General features: G+C 39.6%; 2 protein-coding genes across 3 annotated transcripts in view; both read left to right on the top strand.

Annotated features, from left to right (window-relative positions):
• Positions 1 to 1,628: 1,628 nt before the first annotated feature.
• cyyr1 (cysteine/tyrosine-rich 1) lies at positions 1,629 to 6,821 on the top strand (the record flags this gene model as incomplete). The annotated part of the gene is made up of 3 exons (XM_079264126.1): positions 1,629 to 1,777; positions 2,675 to 2,835; positions 6,688 to 6,821. The coding sequence occupies 3 exons, from the start codon at positions 1,629 to 1,631 to the stop codon at positions 6,819 to 6,821; spliced, it is 444 nt and encodes a 147-aa protein (XP_079120252.1).
• Positions 6,822 to 8,291: 1,470 nt separating this feature from the next.
• appa (amyloid beta (A4) precursor protein a) overlaps positions 8,292 to 17,327 on the top strand; it is a 46,441-nt gene continuing 37,405 nt past the window's right edge. For both annotated transcript variants that reach the window (XM_079264212.1, XM_079264211.1), the window contains exon 1: positions 8,292 to 8,436. In XM_079264212.1, coding sequence (XP_079120338.1) covers positions 8,383 to 8,436 — 54 coding nt within the window. In that variant the 5' untranslated portion in view covers positions 8,292 to 8,382. The remainder of the gene's footprint in view (positions 8,437 to 17,327) is intronic.

Genomic DNA, 17,327 nt, shown 5'->3' with positions numbered 1-17,327 from the left:
CAGCACTTCTAGCCTTTATAGCCAGGTTTCATCTATTCTTTGTAAACTCTGGTTGAAAAGGGTCATTTCAGGTATGTGATCCTTGTTTCCTCATTCTTCTGTCCTCCCACCTGTTATCTGGTTAAAACAGGACGCCTGCTAACGATATTTCAGGGTCGAATATTAGAGGCCCCAGCAAGCACTAACAGACATGGTGTTGTGTTCAATGACTATCATTTTCTGTGGAAAAACAATCATTAACTTAGTTCAAGAAAAAAGCCTGACTGGGTTAAAATTCAGCTGTTTCCGTAGTTGCAAATTAACCTCTTCTTGACTAGAGCATCCTGTTAAGGGAGCAGGATGAGATGCTAACCTAACATGTACTGTACCCCACACAGTGGTTAGCCCCGTGGTTAGTCTCACAGCAAGACGGTTGCTGGTTCAATCCTTGGCTGGGGGAAGGCTTGGACAGTGGCCTTTCTGTGTGGAGTTTGCATGTTCTCCCCGTGTAAGCATGGGTTCTCTCCAGGTACTCCAGCTTCCTCCCACCATTAGTTAATTAGATCGTTAATTGCCCTTAGGAATGAGTGTGAGTGTGAGTGGTTGTTTGTCTCTGTGTGGCCCTGCGATGAGCTGTCCAGGGTGTACCCTGCCTTTCACCCAAAAGACTGGGATAGGCTCCAGCTTCCCCTTCATCAGACCAAGCGGTTCAGATAATGAATGAATAAACTGCCAACTAAACAACACTTTACACTTTCTTACAAAAGTCCAAGAAAAACACTTTTGGTTTGTCCACCTAAAGCTTCTGTTAATTTGTCCACTTGACCAAGTATTATTTGTGTTATACATAATAAAGGTGACGTAGTCGTTGGCATCGTGGCAAGAAGGTCACTGGTTCAAGCCTCAGCTAGGGGGAGGACTTTCTGTGTGGAGTTTGCATGTTCTCCCTGTTTATGCGTCCGGTTACTCCAGCTTTCTCCCACTGTCCAAAGACATTCGTGTTGGATTAATGGATTACATTCCTCGGTATGTGTGTGTTGCCCTGTCATGGACTGGCAACCTGTCCAGGTGTTCCTGCCTCTCGTTGAATGATTGCTGGACCATTAATTGGTCAAGAAACTGAATGGTGGTAGTTTCAATGACAATGAAGGGGCTTTTATTGTGAAATATTCTCTCGTCCCATGATAAACTGTCTTGCGGTTCACTTCTTCATTGCACTGTGTTTTTAGGGTGAATTTGGGGACTATCTGTTAATTCTTCTGACTACCTGAGGTATAGATTATCAACACCAGCCGATGGTTTCCTGATATGTTTACCTGCATAATACCTCCATTAAACCATCTCTAAAACTGCTCAGGTCCACTTTTGTAACTTTACTTTTGCATAATTTCTCATCAGACATTCTTCTTTGTAATTCCTAGAATAATCGAGCTGCTATCCTCAGATTTCACAAACTATTGTGGTTTTCTTTTAGGAGATAATCATGTAAATGATAATTTGTTCCAGAATTTACTCTGAAACGGTAATACATATCTTGAACTTGGCACTTGCTTTGCATACACCTCTTGTAGTTGTGATGATATACCGTTTTTGTTTTGGATATGTCAAGCAGAGGTTAAGGCATTATCAGGTAGAACTGGGCTAGTTTTATGAAAAGAACACACAAAAAGAAGTGTTTATGTGCATGTGTGTTTGCAGGTGGTGTCGATGCCCAGTGTGAAGGCTGTATCGAGTACTGCTGCGATGGATCGCCGCCTTTCTGCTGCTCCTACTACGCCTACGTGGGGGACGTCCTCTCGTAAGTTAATGCGTTGACAAAACGTTAACTTTTCTAAAACGTCTCAATGATTAAATAACTTTACATTTGTCTCTTCAGCTGCGTCTCAAACCTGTTGGGGGAAAAAAGGAAATCTCCTTTTCCTATGTGCATGTAGCTGACAGTGGCTGTCTGATAAACCGTGTGGACGAAACAGGGGCCATGCATCTGCCCAGGCTTTTAACAGCTTCGGTTGCTAGGGAGCATCCATTACGTCCTGCTGGAAAGAAGAGAACATAGTGCACAATCTCGTGTGTCCTCCCCCTCTTTGGTTTTTACACACACAAAACTTGGAGCTTTAACGGTTTTAGATCTGTTAATGAATGTGGCTTACACATTTTGGGGGAGGGAAATGACCAGTCAGCGCTAGTTTGGCCAAAATTGTCTCATGAAATCTGCAGAGACTCTCATAGCTTTGAGTTCTGGCTGCGAGATTCAAATGGCGGGGCACTAATTCGCATACCAGCTGTCCTTTAACAAGCCAGAAGGTGCTGCAGAAGATCTGACCTTTTGATCTCTCGCCGCTGTTGCTCGGCACAGCTGCTGTGGCACGTTCCCCGAGCTGTCAGAGCGCCGCTCTCCTTCACATGAACCTGCCATTCTGTGGGTAACTGTCTCAATCTGGTTTTCTGATCACTGCTCTTCATCTGTTGCATTGCTCTATGGTGAAATCTTGAAGAAGTGGGGCCTCAGGGAGCATCTGACAGGCTGACTAACGCTAACAAACCTGCTAATGAGCCTTTTTCTATCTCCTTTTCCAGTGCCAATTCACAGACTCCTCTGCAGCGAACGCACGTGTTTGTCACACAGTTTGCAAGCAGCTGAGTTGCGTCAGCGCTCCTTGACGTCATGCTCTGACTCTGATTGCGTGTCTTCCAGGGGTACCGCCATCTCTGGGATCGTGTTTGGTGTGGTGTTTTTGATGGGGGCGGTGGCGGCCTTGTTTCTGTGCATGTGCATGTGCATGAAGAACGGGCGTGGTGCGCGGGTCGGCGTGTTCAGCACCTCCTACATCAACACTGTGAGCCAGGGATACCCAGGTGGGTCGATTCACTCTAGAAATTGGTATTGTCTTGTAATCTGGTAGATATGTACAGATGACGACAAAAACAAGTTTTTTCCTCCTATAATAACAGATCTTTTTTAAAAATGGAGCTCAGTCTGGGACCTCCGTGTCCCCATCCTGATCAATGGATGGGATGCGTATAAAAATCAGATCCCAACCTGAGGACAGAATCAAAAAAGTTGAGTAAACCCAAAATTTCATCCATAAATTGGTTTGCTCGTCTTTTTCTAGAGTACACACACCAGAAGGGAATCCATTTATTGATACAGGTTTGTTTGGCTCAGCCATGTTAGGTAGTAATTATCTCGCTTTCAGCTTGGTAAGGTCCATTTATGCTCCCTTTATGTACATGAATAGGTTCTTTTCAAATGTTGCTGCCCTCACACTTCCATGCTTCCTTTATGATCCTCTAGAGGGCAGTGTAGAGTTGACCTCCGAGCTCCAACGTCAGTTTCAGATGTAACTGTAGAGATCACGACAACCTATCTTCTCAAAATGAGTCATAAAAAGAGGCGATGTAATAGACGGTGATGGTCAAGGCTGTTTTTTCTTCTCTTTTCCTTTGCGGGTCGGATGTCAGCTATACTGGCCAACACTGTCCCCATGGTTTCCGGTTGTTCTTCTCTATCCGCTACATGAAGATAAGCATCTGCAAGGGTCCTGAAACGGAACAAATTCTGCAGGAAATAGCAAAAAGGCTTTGCATTTGTTTTGAAAGTAGCCTTTAGTGGAAGTTTTGTAGCTTCTTCTTCCTTTGTGTACCTGCTGCTTCTATCACCTGTGGATGAAAACATTGATCCCTCATTCATCAACCGTGCTTACATACGGATTTGTAGCATGGGGACATTTCCATGCAAAATGAGGAATTTAACAGCTTGTACTTATACTCGACGTCCATTTTAAGCTCCCTTTATGTGGTTAAAGTTACATCTGGTTCAAAATCACTGCCTGCATACTTCCATGCATCCTTCATGTTGCTGTGGTTGTTACTCTGTACATCCACCAGGGGGCAGAGCAGAGTTCAGTGTTCATCTGCCATCACATGATGATGGTGGAGGACATTATAATAACATACATTATCAGTAGATTAAAAAAAAAAAGGCAGTGTAGAACACAGTGGTGGTCTGTGTAGCCATTAAATACATTGTGAGTTCCCTTCGGTGGTTGAAGGTTAGTTCAAACACATCTAACACTGCTTTCTGGTGGTTCTACTCTGTTTACTTCATCATGGCATGCATCTGCAAGAACCTTGAAGATGTGCTTGTTACTCCATATTTATCTTAACTGTGGAGGAAAAATGGGCCTTTAGAAATATTTGTTAATGCAAGAACAGCTCTCTATGCTGTTGCCCAGAATCTAGTGGTAGAACAGGGGAACTGCAATATCTTTGTAGGTGTTGCGACAATCTCAACAGCAGTGTGTAGCCTTTAAAATCACTTAATTATTAAATAAATCTGGGGTAGGTAATGTTGGGGAGCTAGCAAGATGTGAAAGTGGCACCCTGTCTTGGCTCCTCCCCCTCTGGTTTTGCTCCTTGCGTGATCCAAGGCTTTTTTATTCGCAGCTTTTTCCACCAACGATTTTCTCTTTCTCGGCTGTTTAGTGGGAGGAGGCAAATAAACCGAGCCGGGTCGGGAAATCCTTCCTGTATTTTCTCAGCCATGTTTGTCTTCTGAGTTTCTTCTTCACTACTTTGTATTTTCATCCGAACACGCTATTATTTAAATGCAGGATGTGGCTATCAGGTATGCACTGAGGGAGGGGGGGGAGGGGAGCCGGGAGAAGAAGCTTACGAAATATAAGAAATGAACAACTTCCTTTGGGTCCGAACGTTTGGATTAGTCAGAGTTTTTACAGATTTACAGTAAACTGAGGGGTCTGACTATATTTCTTATTGTTCATGGTTACAACATGTACATACTACTATCAGGAACCACTTCACCAAGAGTAAAGGCTCTGAGCAAGATTACCTACCCCAGCTTTAAATCATATTTTCATGTGGCAAAATGTCACCTGCTGGTAAGGACTTATCTCTGATCTGGAATTATGTAAACATATTTCAAGCTCTGCAGCTTTTCTTTAGAAAGTTCTCTGTCAGGTCAGAGCAGAGTGACTTCTGAGGACATTCTGCTTCACAAAAGAGATTTTGACCTGCGTTACAGAGTTATACCAACTCTGCTGCCCTGTACAGGAACTATTTATGGTGAATATGCAACTAGATTTTCGCTCACCAGTTGGGTTCTTCTTAACCATCCATCACTGAGCTGGATTACATAATTTATGTTGGATTTTTTTTCTCTAGATTACAGAAGTGGAGTTCAAGTGATTTCAATGGGATTTTTAAAGGAATGTGTCGCCATATACGATCACTCAGACATATTTCTGTATGTAAATATTTATGCATAACATAAGCAGGTGATTTAAAACTGTTTTGATATATATATTTTTTTTTATCAACAGCTGATGTACTAATGTGCACAACTGGCCTTATAAGTCTTGATAAATACAGGTTTATTTTTAATTCCCTTTAGTTTGACGTAATTAAAGTTTCTAAGACTGGGTGATATATGAGGGTCCTGAATGGAAATTGTTGAGACCACTTGAGTCCAGTTCAGTTTGGATGCTGAATGTTTTATTTTAACTGATTAAAATGTCCTTTTTTGCAACATGGCAGCATTAATACACAGAATTTCCTACTGTTTCTCAGAAAACATGAACAGCAGATATGATGTGCCTTAAATAAACATATAGATCTGGTCAAAAATGCTGTTGAAAAGGAAAATGGTTTCATTTTCCATGAAGTCTGTTACAGATTTTGTCTTTGGTGACAGTGTAACCTCATCCCTTCCCCTCAGGCCGGTACTTCTGAAAGCAGCAGCAAAGAAGGGGGGGGAAAAAGCGTAATTAATATGTTACTGACTCCACCTCAGCCTTGACCAACATCTCTGAACATGATGGATTCATATCAGAACACTAAGGGAGGGACGTTTATAAGCTTCTGTCTGATTATTTTCTTCTATTTTCTTTTCTCCTCCTTCATATTTAGTCTGTCATAATTTTGTTCCCACAACAAGAACAAAGTTTCTACTTTCTAAAGCACACTCTGCACATCAGAACTTGTGCTCCATGATACTGTCCCAGCCTTAGGAATGCTTCGTTTTTTTCTTAAGGCTCATAATTTATTCATCATGTTTCATTCTCCTCTGTGCATCTCCTTCATGCTACGCTGGCCAGGCGCCTTTCACGCTGCCCTGCAGCTCTGATCAGGTTTCACGACGACTCAGCTCAGTGTGATGCAATATGAATGCTTGTTTACCGTACGTATGTGTACTGTAGCAGCGTGGGAATTACTTTGCCGTTGTGGATATAAAGGGCTGTTATCTTTCTGGCCCAGCGTCCCACTGATGACAGTTTCAGATCAGCTCTTGAAGTCTTAAAATAAAGCTATTACTTAATTATGAGATTGGGTGCAATGTACAAAAGGCTTGCCAAGGGGTTTAACTTCAGTCATTTTTTTCTTTCATGTCTGACGCTTTAATGTGAATGCTTTAATGAATTATAAATTCCCACTAAAAACCTGCTAAAAGTAATTTTATTTCCAGTTTCCCTGTTGTGTTCCTTAAGAGTGCAGTTTCACCATTCCACCACCAGATGGTGCGATTGGATTGCAGAACTCTGTTAAATTAGGGCAAGGCTCCTGAGCTAAAGTGGGACCCATTTGCAATAAACATAGAAGAAATGTAAAGCTTGTTTTTTTCTGAAGAATTTAATGCTTTTGACAAATCAGTATTAATTTATTTTTTTTACATTTTGTTTCTTAATTCAGGTCCTCCACCTCCATACACATATGATTATGAGATGTGTCCACCGTCCTTGCATCCACCACCCTACACTCCAACTCAGGCTCGTCCAGTCAACTACTCCCCACCTCCTCCTTATCCTGGGTGTACCCGCAAGTGACTTCCCCCACACTGTAGACGCCATCCTGCCCAGCTTCACCTCTAATGGCCTGGATTTTGAGACCTGGAGATGTCTGTACAGCATGTGGTGTTGCTGTGTGGGTGCAGCCCACCACATTATCCACATTAAAACTTGAAGAGTGACAAGCCAAAATACCTTAATCAATGTCAGTGAGAAACCATATGGTGAGGAAAATAATCATTGGTAAAATGTGGGTCAGGACGGCCAGCAAATGCCCCACCAAGTCGGATAGACTTAACTGTTGGCTGGACTGTTGCTGGTACTTACTGCAAGCCAACGACTGGTATGCTTTCCATCCCATCTGTGCACATCAAAGGTAGCATACTGTTTGGACGAAGGTGAAGACTTCTTTTCTCAGCATTTAGTGGGACCTCATATTGTTGGAGAGAAGAAAATGTCCTCGTAAACACAAAATAAACAGGTTTTTCTTCTTTTTCGAAAGACTTGCTATATTTTCTCCCATATTGTATTTTGAACTTGATGTATATAAGAAAATGAGGTGGGAGTGAATGATTCAAGCATATTAAACAAATCAGGTCAGGTGTAGACATGAAGACTTGAACTTAATGTCTAAAAATGTGTTTAAAGGACTGGCTTTTATTACTTTACCTGAATTCTAATGTGGAGGTGGAAACAAAACTGACTTACACTGAAAAAGTAACGTAAACCATGTCAGGTAAATGATTGTTTCTTTGCTCTTTTGGTGCCTGTTGTCAAGGCCGGATTATCCGATGGGCATTATGGGCACAGGCTCAGGGGCCCACTTGTGGCCCATGTGGGGCAAAAACCAGCATTTTGGACATGAAACAAAATGTACATAAAAGCCGAATGGTTACACCACAATGTCTAGTGTATTGCTACTGGTACCAAATGAAATGTTAGAAAATGTAGTTTCACGGTTCATTCCCACTTTTCACAATGTTGCAGTGGGGAAGGGGGCCGTGGAACATTCTGGGCCCAGGGGCCTGTGCACTTTTAATCCGGCCCTGCCTGTTGTAAATTAAATATGTTTATAAATATAAACACTGACTTTTGCCTCCATGTATTAAAATTACAATTGTACAGAAATTCACTTTTTTAAAAAAACTTGCTATGACTGAATTAATGGAGTTTCATTATATAAACCATGTCAGGTAAATAATTGTTACTTTGCTCTTTCGGTGCCTGTTGTAAATTAAATATGTTTATAAATATAAACGCTGACTCCATTTCTTCTCATTATTATAAATAAAGTGTTTTATGATTTTTTTTTCCTTACATAAAATAACAGTTGTGTGTGAGTGTGTTGCCATAGAAAACAAAACAAACGCTTGCGTCGGGAAGATACTGCGCGCGCGCGACTGTTGTCCAGCGCGCGCGTTAATCCCCCTCCGCCGTGGTCAGGTGATGCGGCTCCGAGCAGCTGTGCAGCTTCGGTATCGCTCACCATCAGACAACGGGAATCACCGGCGGCGAGCACACACAGCTCTATTCATCCGACTGAAACGCTAAATAGTTCGGACAAACGCTGCCTGTTGTAGCGTTGCATTAGCGGAGCGACATGGGGGACCGAGTAGCTTTACTGCTGCTGGTTGTAGCGGCTTCAGCTTTGGAGGTAAGAGAAAATCAGTTTTTTTTTTTGTGTATGTGCGTGAACATATAGTACCTTCAACCATATTGTTGCTAAACGCTAGCCCGGAAGCGGAGCCGTAGTCCTTCCAAAACAAAAGATTAACCTTCAATTAATTAAGCAATTTTCTGAAAATCTGATTAGAGGTTTTAAGGTAATTTGAACCAAAAATAAAGGTTACTCCTTTTTGTTATATATTCATATGTTCTGCTTCGCTGTTAAAAGGAATAATAAGCTAAATGTTTGCGTGTCGTTTATGTTGAAGGTTTTAACCGGACGTGTCTCTTTACAATCCAGCTAGCTTGACACCATGCGTGAATTCTTGGGTTATTTCTAAACCAGAGGTTAGGTGTTGTTTCGTGGATGTCGCGTGAATAGTTGGATATTTTCTGGGTTTTTTCAATCTATAAAGTCATAATACATCCCTCAAGAGGAATTAGATGTTTACTGGGAGTTGAATTGCCTCTGTTTGGCTGTTTTCCCCTGTAAATCCCCGTGTTAAGCCTGTGGTATCTGATTTGTTGAGACAGCGTAACAATGAAGAAAATGTCCGACATCCATGCTTTAAAAGCTGCGATCATTTAGTTTAATTCTTTCTTAAATTAAAATAACACCGTTTTGCCATTTATTTTTATAGCCACAAGCAAGTCATTCACGTTAATCTGACTAATACAGCCAACATGGCTACGAATGCTGTAGTATGCATAAAGGCGTATTTGCAGTTGATTTGGACTACTTTCCCCTGTATGAAAATAAATACACTGTATTTAAACCAATAAAAGAAAAAAAAGATCAAATGGTTTCTTTTACGTATTTCCCCTGGGCTCTTATTTGAGAGTGGGCGTGTTTTAGGCTTGGAAATAATCTCTATCACCTTGTTGTGTTGTAATGAAGGCTTGACGTTTGATTGTGGTTAAAAGAAAAAAGACACACCGTGATGTTGGGGGGTGTTAACGTGGGAAATAAGCATTATTGACGCCTTGCACATATTTTCTATTAGATGGCAGAGAATAGAGAGGTAAGATGGCGGCGGTGCACTGCAGCATTCATGGAGGGGTCGGGAAGCCAACAGGAGCTTTGACTACAAGTGCTGCCTTTTAGGCTTTTCATTAACCCATCATGCTGTTTGACATTTACACACTTTTACTTAATGTTTTAACCGTGCAGATTGGTTTCCAGAATCATTGCTCATATGTTTTCTTTTTAAATACCCACTTCACAACATTTTTTTTTACTTGATCTTACACTAGGTTTGCTCGATTATGATAAAAATTTTAATCAGTATTATTTTGACTGAAATTGAGATCTCGATTATTTAACACAATTATCCAGTATTTTTAAACACTGCATGTCGTGATGTTCTCGACTCCGTGTCTTGCATTATAACCGTCTAATACACGGTTCCGAGTTTACCGCTTATATATGAACAGTATTACGTTGGCCTCGATGTATGTTTTATGCCAAACAACTGCTATCAGGCTACAGCGCGCTTCTCTCATTCACCTGTTAAAAGAAAGCTGATCTGAACCAATTGATTAACGCGTTGCTATGGTAACGTTCAGTGATTTAACTCGCCGAACTATGTATATAAAAATAATGGCACCAGTTGTCACTGACAATGGTATAAACTATGTTTAGGTGAACTTCCACAACCTACTGCAGTTATTCTACATTGACCTGCAGCCGGAGCCGACTGAGACTGGCCGCCTGGGAGTGCTTTAGGACGGGAGAGGCTCCCGCTGCTCCTTCCTTACAGTAACTGCAGAACAATATGTGCCTTCAAGTCAGTCACCAAAACACCAGAAAAGTCTCTAATAACTCCAGTAAAAGCTGCTAGATTTGTCGCTAGTCGCTTTTAACAAAAAAAAAAGTCGCCAGATTTAGCGAGAAAGTCGCCAAGTTGGCAACAGTGTCTGAATGAAAGCAAAGCGGCTGTGGGAGGAGTTTACAGCAGAGCGCTGCAACGCCAGAGACGCTCGATTAGCAGCTGGAGACAGCAGGAGAGGAAACTGGAAAGAGAAAAATAATCGCACCTTTTTTATTTGTATGATCATTGAAAACCCAGATCGTAATTGAGATTAAAATCCGATTAATCGCCCAGCCCTATCTTACACTTGTGTGTCACTTCAGTGTTTAAAATTCCAGCTGTTTAACAGCGGTGAGATATTTTCTTTGCATGTTGCTTTAAAAGGTGTTTCAGAGAATTAGTAGACTAGAATAAGTGTGAAGATCATCCTTTTTCGAGCTGCTAAAACCAATGTCTGAAACGAGAAGTGCTCTACAGTCGACATTAAGCACTTGAATACTAAATGGGAACATTATTTAATATTTGGCCTCATTGTTGGAGAAATAATACATCCATATTCACAAGTAGCCACTCCAGTAATGGACTCAAGTTGTGGTTTATGTGCCGCTGTAGTTCACTCTTATCTGCGGTATCTTTTGTTGTAAAAGTTAAAGCTTATCTATATGTTTTACGGATCAATATACTGGCAGTTAATGCCTCCTGCTTGACTTGGGGCTGTTGCTTTAGTCATTTTAGGGCTAGTTTCCCACCAATTTAATGAATGAGGGAAATGTTGCTGCTGATCCCAATTGTTCCCTCCGGTACTCTATAATAAGTGGATTTAGAATGAATAGTTTGGGCTCTGGCTTTGTTCGTAATCCAATGCTGAGGTCACTTCAGGCAGTTTGTACCGAGTCCATGGTTTAAAATCAAAACATCAAAGGCAGAAATGGTGAAATGTGATTAGAGCGAGCTGCTTAAATGGTTAGAAATAATGTTAAGATTAAATCTGACTTGAAAATGGGATGTTGCAAGTTTTTGATCTTGCAAGAGCTTTATCATTGCCTTCATTACCGGCCCAGACAAACACATACAGTTACTGCTGAACACAAAGCCCTAGGAACCTGCCTTTTCCTGATGAGCTCACCCAATACAGGCAGTAGTGTGAAGCGTTGGCGCTGGATGCCAGCTTTTGTGTATTTGTAAATCCTTGGGAAATGGTTGTAAGATGAGTGCAGGCAGTCTGTGTGTGTGCATACTGCAGTCTTTCAGCCTTCTTCTCTTATTAGAGCCCTAATGCCATTATGCCTGCTGGTACTGCCAGTGTTTCTCTCCCTGGCATCACCTCTGCTGCTCATGCTGCAGTTTCAGGTCTTTGAAGAAAATAATCCACTTGACACGAACAGATTTTCTTTTACGTGCTTTTATTTCTGGAATGTATGTTTGTGTAAGATCTTTTGCAAGCCCTCAGAGATTGAGGTTGAACTTTGTGCTTTACCCAGATTTCTTTCTACTTCAGAGAGAAAAATCAACGCCACTCGTGGCATAAGCTTTTACACTTGACCGTTGCAGTGACCCGGTGACAGAGAAACTGTAGCTCTGAGAGGCCTAAAGCTAAAGTAGGAAAAATCATGGATGTACCATCTGGAGCTGAAATGATTTACTTTTTAATATGGCTGTGACGATAGGCTTTCGTCCTGATTTGATTTGATTTAAATTGCGATTTTCTTCTTCAGTAATGCTGATTTCCAAAACAAAAATGTCCAAACAACACAGTGGCCAGACCATCATTCTGCTGCTATAATGCCCAAGATGACAGGTAAAAAGATCGATAAAAACAATAAAAATGCCAAAAAAAAATTGATGGATTATTTCTATTGATTTAAAAAAAAGATTAACAATAAAATAGATTTTTTTTTTTTAACAAAAAAATTTATTTCTAAAATTGTGAAGCAAAAAATCCTGATATTCAATTTTTTGATTGGATTTCCAATGGAAATATGTAGCTTTAGTTTCTCAGGTTGTTTTCTGGTTTGCTCTAAGTCAACCGACTTACCCTTCATACACTTTGTATTGACTAGTTTAGAAGTTATCCATACTGACAATGACAAATAAGTCTGGCTATAGCAGAACTACTGTCCTAAAATGATGCATTGTCCAATTCTTTAGAGTTAGAAAAATGATCATAATTTAGAGAACATTCAAAACTGTCAAACATAAAGGACCTCCTTTGAATAAAATAAATCAATCAACTGGAGTTTATTAAAAATATGTAATTGTTGGTTGTTTTGTCTTTGCCTTACCAGTCATTGTGGTAAATAAAAATGAACATATTGTGTTGGTTTCTTTCTTAGTCAGAATGTCATTGTTCATGGCATATAGCAGGGCTCGATTTTGTCTTTGTATGTAATGAGAAAGAATGTATGTGTGTGTTTTGTTTTTCTCCAAACCACCACAGCAAGTTTGCCCAGAAACAGATATATTGTCATATAGTTGGTTGTTCTATAAATACAATAGTGTGTGGTAATTTAGAAATGGTGTTGTCACATATTAAACCAGCATCTCTCAACAGCAGAGTAAACATCGGTGAAGCAGCTACCTGTGTGGCATCAAGCATTGGATTTTATAGTAGCTAGTGACTCATTTACAAACAGTATTCCTGGAAAATTGATAAACAATCTATTATTATAGCTATTTATTATCATATGTGTACCAGACCCAACCCAGATAACAAGTTTCACAGCTGAATTTTGTCCGGTTGTAGTAAACAGTCAGACATGAAGGCTGCTAGACACGTTCAAGCTAAGCTAACTTTATTTATAAAGCATCTTAAAGCAGTAAATTCGGACTAAAGTGATGAACAGTAAGAATAATGTTTAATGCTAATATTGAATCTAATAGCGTGTAAACTGATCTCAGAGTAAGATGTTATAGAAATATATCTGATAGGGATGCACAATGAGCATCCCGACGTCATCGCCATGTACTGGTGAGCAATAGTCTCATTGCACTTCCTGCGATGTAGGCATATGAACTGTTTATGTTATCAGTTTAAGGGAACCATAATATGATAAAACACAATTCACCATTGAAAATTACAGAACGCAACATTTACCGATAGCAGGATAAAAACCGTACTTGTAGATTTAGAAAAAGAAGGAAGATCAGTTCAGCTTAATAGCAGGAAGAAGCAGAACTGAAAGTGCTTTTCAAGTCACCTGTTGAAAATTCTTGTATTTTTCATATCGCAGGATTAGAAACTTTTGTAATGTAATTTGTTTCAGTATTGTGCAGCCCTGATCTGATCATTTGCGGCACTAAGTGCACAGCCTCCATCTTGGGGACCACACGGCTCTTTCACAGGTGTTGCCGCCACCTGACCAGGTTGCAAGCAGAGAAAACGCTGCCTGGGTCGGCAGTGGATGCCGCCAAACATTTGGCTTTGTGCCTAAATCTAGTATCACACTCCTTTTTTTTTTTTTTTTTTTTTATTTCTCTGCCGTTCATTTTCTTTGCTTAATCCTTTATGCTAAACCAGCTAAAAGCTTGCTATGAAAATTAATTGTGCAAACAGCACATTGGTTATCTTGGTGATGTCAGCAACAACGCTGCTGTCCTCCTAGTTTAAGCTCCTACCTTCCCCTATCTCTGTCCTGGAGAAAAGAATTCCTGACGTTTTGATGCTGTTTGTGTTGCCATAGTAAACGGGATGACACCAATGTGTTTGCTGTCTTTTTGCGCTGTCTCCCCATGTCTTCTTTTTGTCTGCCAAATAAAACTCCAGACATGCAGTGATTTAAATCGTATAAATGTCAAATCCTTGTACTTTCTTCTTAAACTCTTCCCTCCGTTACTACGTGATGTTGCTACTTCAGTTTGTTGTTTGATTGTCTTACAATGATTTGAATTAAATGATATATGGCAGTTTTTTTCTTGTTTCAGATATAGTCGACGTATGTTCATAGTGAGATTTTCCTGTTGGAAAATTGGTATCCTCTTGTTTTAAAGCATGTTAGGAATCCTGTGGTGCAGATTTCACTGGTTAGAGGCTGTTGGGTAACTCAAAGGCCTGCTTTGTGCTGCACAACCTGCCTCTGTTGCTGTGCACATGTATGAGGTTTGATTTGATCCATCGGGTAATAAATTTAAAAAAAAAGGAAAATTCTGGTCTTGTTACATGTTTGGAGCATTAGTTTAGATAAAAGCTGAAAAATAAAATGATGGTAAATAGTAAGTTTTTCTTATTTAGAAAAGCCTGCAGGTGTAACAATACCTATTACTTAGGAAGGTTGATTCAGACTTTTTAGGGAAATCAAAATCTTTTGTTTAATGTCATTGATTATGACATTAATCCCTGATGTGATATACAGTCTAGAGGATGGGTCATTGCTATTCTGTAGAGTATGGATATATTAATGTGCCATATCATGTCTAAAGTGGACTGGATATTAGGGGTGGAACATTGAATCGAAAAATAAAAAATCGGGATTTTTTGTTTCACAATTTTAAAAAAATAAATTTTTTTTGTTAAAAGGAAATTTATTTTTTAATTAAATAAAATTAACCCACTATAAAATTTGTCATTTTTATTGCTTTTATTTTTCTTTTTTACTTGTCTTCTTGGGTATTATAGCAGCAGAATGATGATCTGGCTACTGTGTTTTTTTTCTTACTGAAATCAAGAGGGGAAAAAATGATTTAATCATTCTTTTGTTTGTTTTCAATCGACAAAAATCAGCAATATCGAAGAATTTTGAGAATCGCAATTTAAATTGAATTGGCACCCAAAAAAATCAGAATCGAATCGAATCTGGACAAAAGCATATCGTCACAGCCTTACTGGATATAGTGTGTAAAATATTGCAAGTAACTGGCAAGTAATTTTCTTTAGTCGGTCAGATCTGTAGCTAGTTGCCTGCGAGTGTTAAGGAACACTTTCTCCCTCCTATTTGTCATATTGGACTGAATCGTTATTTCCATCTGTAAATTGCAGCAGTGCACCATGAAGATGCTCTTTTCATTTTCCTGCTGCTGAGTAAGCAGCTGTCGGTACGGAATTGGAATAATACGTTGAGAAACGAGTCACCCTAACCTGCACAGTTGCTGAGCTGCAGGCTTAAGGAATGACCACACACAGGCTCTGAAAGCATGAAGTTCCCATGTAGTTGATGTGCATCATAAGCGTTTTATGTCTGTGTCAGGGTTGTTTGTGATTGACCTTTCACTAAGACATGACTTAAATCATGGTCTTACCAATGCCTATGTAAGATTTTTTTTTTTTTAACATGGATTAGACGTGTTAGTGTGTGATAGTTGCTGGTTTTCATGGTGACTGCACCACATATGTTATATTATAGACATGCGTTCATCATACATTTACAGGCTTTCCCGCAGAACCAAGTGCTTCAAGACTTAATCCTCTTTCAAGGGCAGAAATATAGAACAAAGGATTGGAAATGCTAACACTACCATAAAAAGCCTTTCCTTTTGAGCTCCCCTCCCTCCACTGTTTTTCTGGTTACATGTTATTGATTATACATTATTTTAAATGAGAAGAATAATTTGCATGCATTATGCTGAAACCTTTGTTTCATTTCAGCAGTTTAATATGATAAATGCAGACATTAGTTTTTCCCAAGCGCAATCTTTCCCTTATTGCCCTCATAAATTCTTTCAGAGAAATAAGAAATGAGCCAGAGAAATATTTCTTGCAGCCACAGTGGAGTTGAACCATAAAGGAGTATTTTTATCTCTTCAGCACTGCTTTCTGACATTAAATGGCGAAGAAACTGCATTGTCTCAGTATGTTGTTGACTCCTGCACAGTTTGCTGACTCATTTTCTTTTTGGGATTGAATCTTTTGAAGAAGTTTTCTCTTAATGATGACGTTATTTCATTTGAATGTCTATGAGCACATAAAAATCTCATGAGGGTACTTGGTTAGTCTTTGACAAGCAGAAATGATGTAATCTTCTTTCTTCTCTCCTCCCATGTCTCCACGTCCTCATCCTGGGTTGTAATGGTTGCCATAGCAGTGGAGCCGTCCCCAGGTGTTTGGTACTTGGACCGTAATTAAACTACTTTGCGTATCCTGTTGCTTCTTCTCACCTTGATTTTAATTTTTAATGTTTTTTTTTATCAATAAAAGAACTAGTTCAGGGTTTTTTCTGTGAAAATTTACCATCAATTCAAGACATGTTTGTTTACATTTACGCTGTGGAGTTGGGACTTTGGCTGTTTACATGCATCACTGATTTATGTAAACGAACTGGTAGAGTGAAAATTTACATCAGAAACTGGACTGCATTGTTGATTGTGCCGTGCTATTTCTAGTTCCATTTCCTGTTTGTCCTCCTTGATAGTGGTGGACATCCTGCGTTTGTGCAGTTTAAATCGGAGGAAGCTATTGTGCTGAAAATCCCTCATTTGAAGTGACAAACCCCAAGTCGTTCCCATTGAAAAGGTTTTCATAAGGAGCATTTAAAGCAAAATAACTGGATTTGTTTAATTTGTGTATATATACCTGACTTTGCATCCAGTTTGCCAGCTTGTCCTGTTTTAGGGGGCGTGGGGGGCTTGTAAGCATGGATAATGATTACATAAACAGTCCCTTTATCTAAGTGCAGACCCAGATGCCTCTGAAGGATTACCTCCACTTTCAATCAGCAATATATTAATGGATTTTTATTTATTTATTCATTTTATTTTTACAGCTTTAAAACACACAAACTTGATTATATTTTTCATTGTTAGCTGTATTTACCTTTCCATAAATTAATACAATTTAAAGGCCTTAGAAAAATATGCATAAAAAAGTTTTGTATTTTCTTTTTTTAATAATAAATCTGCAGCATGCATTATTTCATTCAAAGGCATTGCTTGCTGTTTAAATTTTGAAGACATTGAAGATACAGTTCTAAACAAATGTCTTGAGCGTGAACAAGTCATTCCACTTTAAAAGTTTATTTGTCTTTTTCTATCCCTAAAATATTGACAGACATTAAAGATCAGAGTTGCAAGCAGAAATAAGCCACTTGGATTGGAGTGTTTGGGCTATTTTTGTGTTAGCATAGACCACTGAGGAAACGGT

This window comes from Telmatherina bonti (genome assembly GCF_933228915.1).
Source record: "Telmatherina bonti genome assembly, chromosome: 24".
NCBI lineage: Eukaryota > Metazoa > Chordata > Actinopteri > Atheriniformes > Telmatherinidae > Telmatherina > Telmatherina bonti.
Note: the sequence above shows the minus strand (reverse complement) of the source record. Positions and strands in the feature narration are given on the sequence as shown.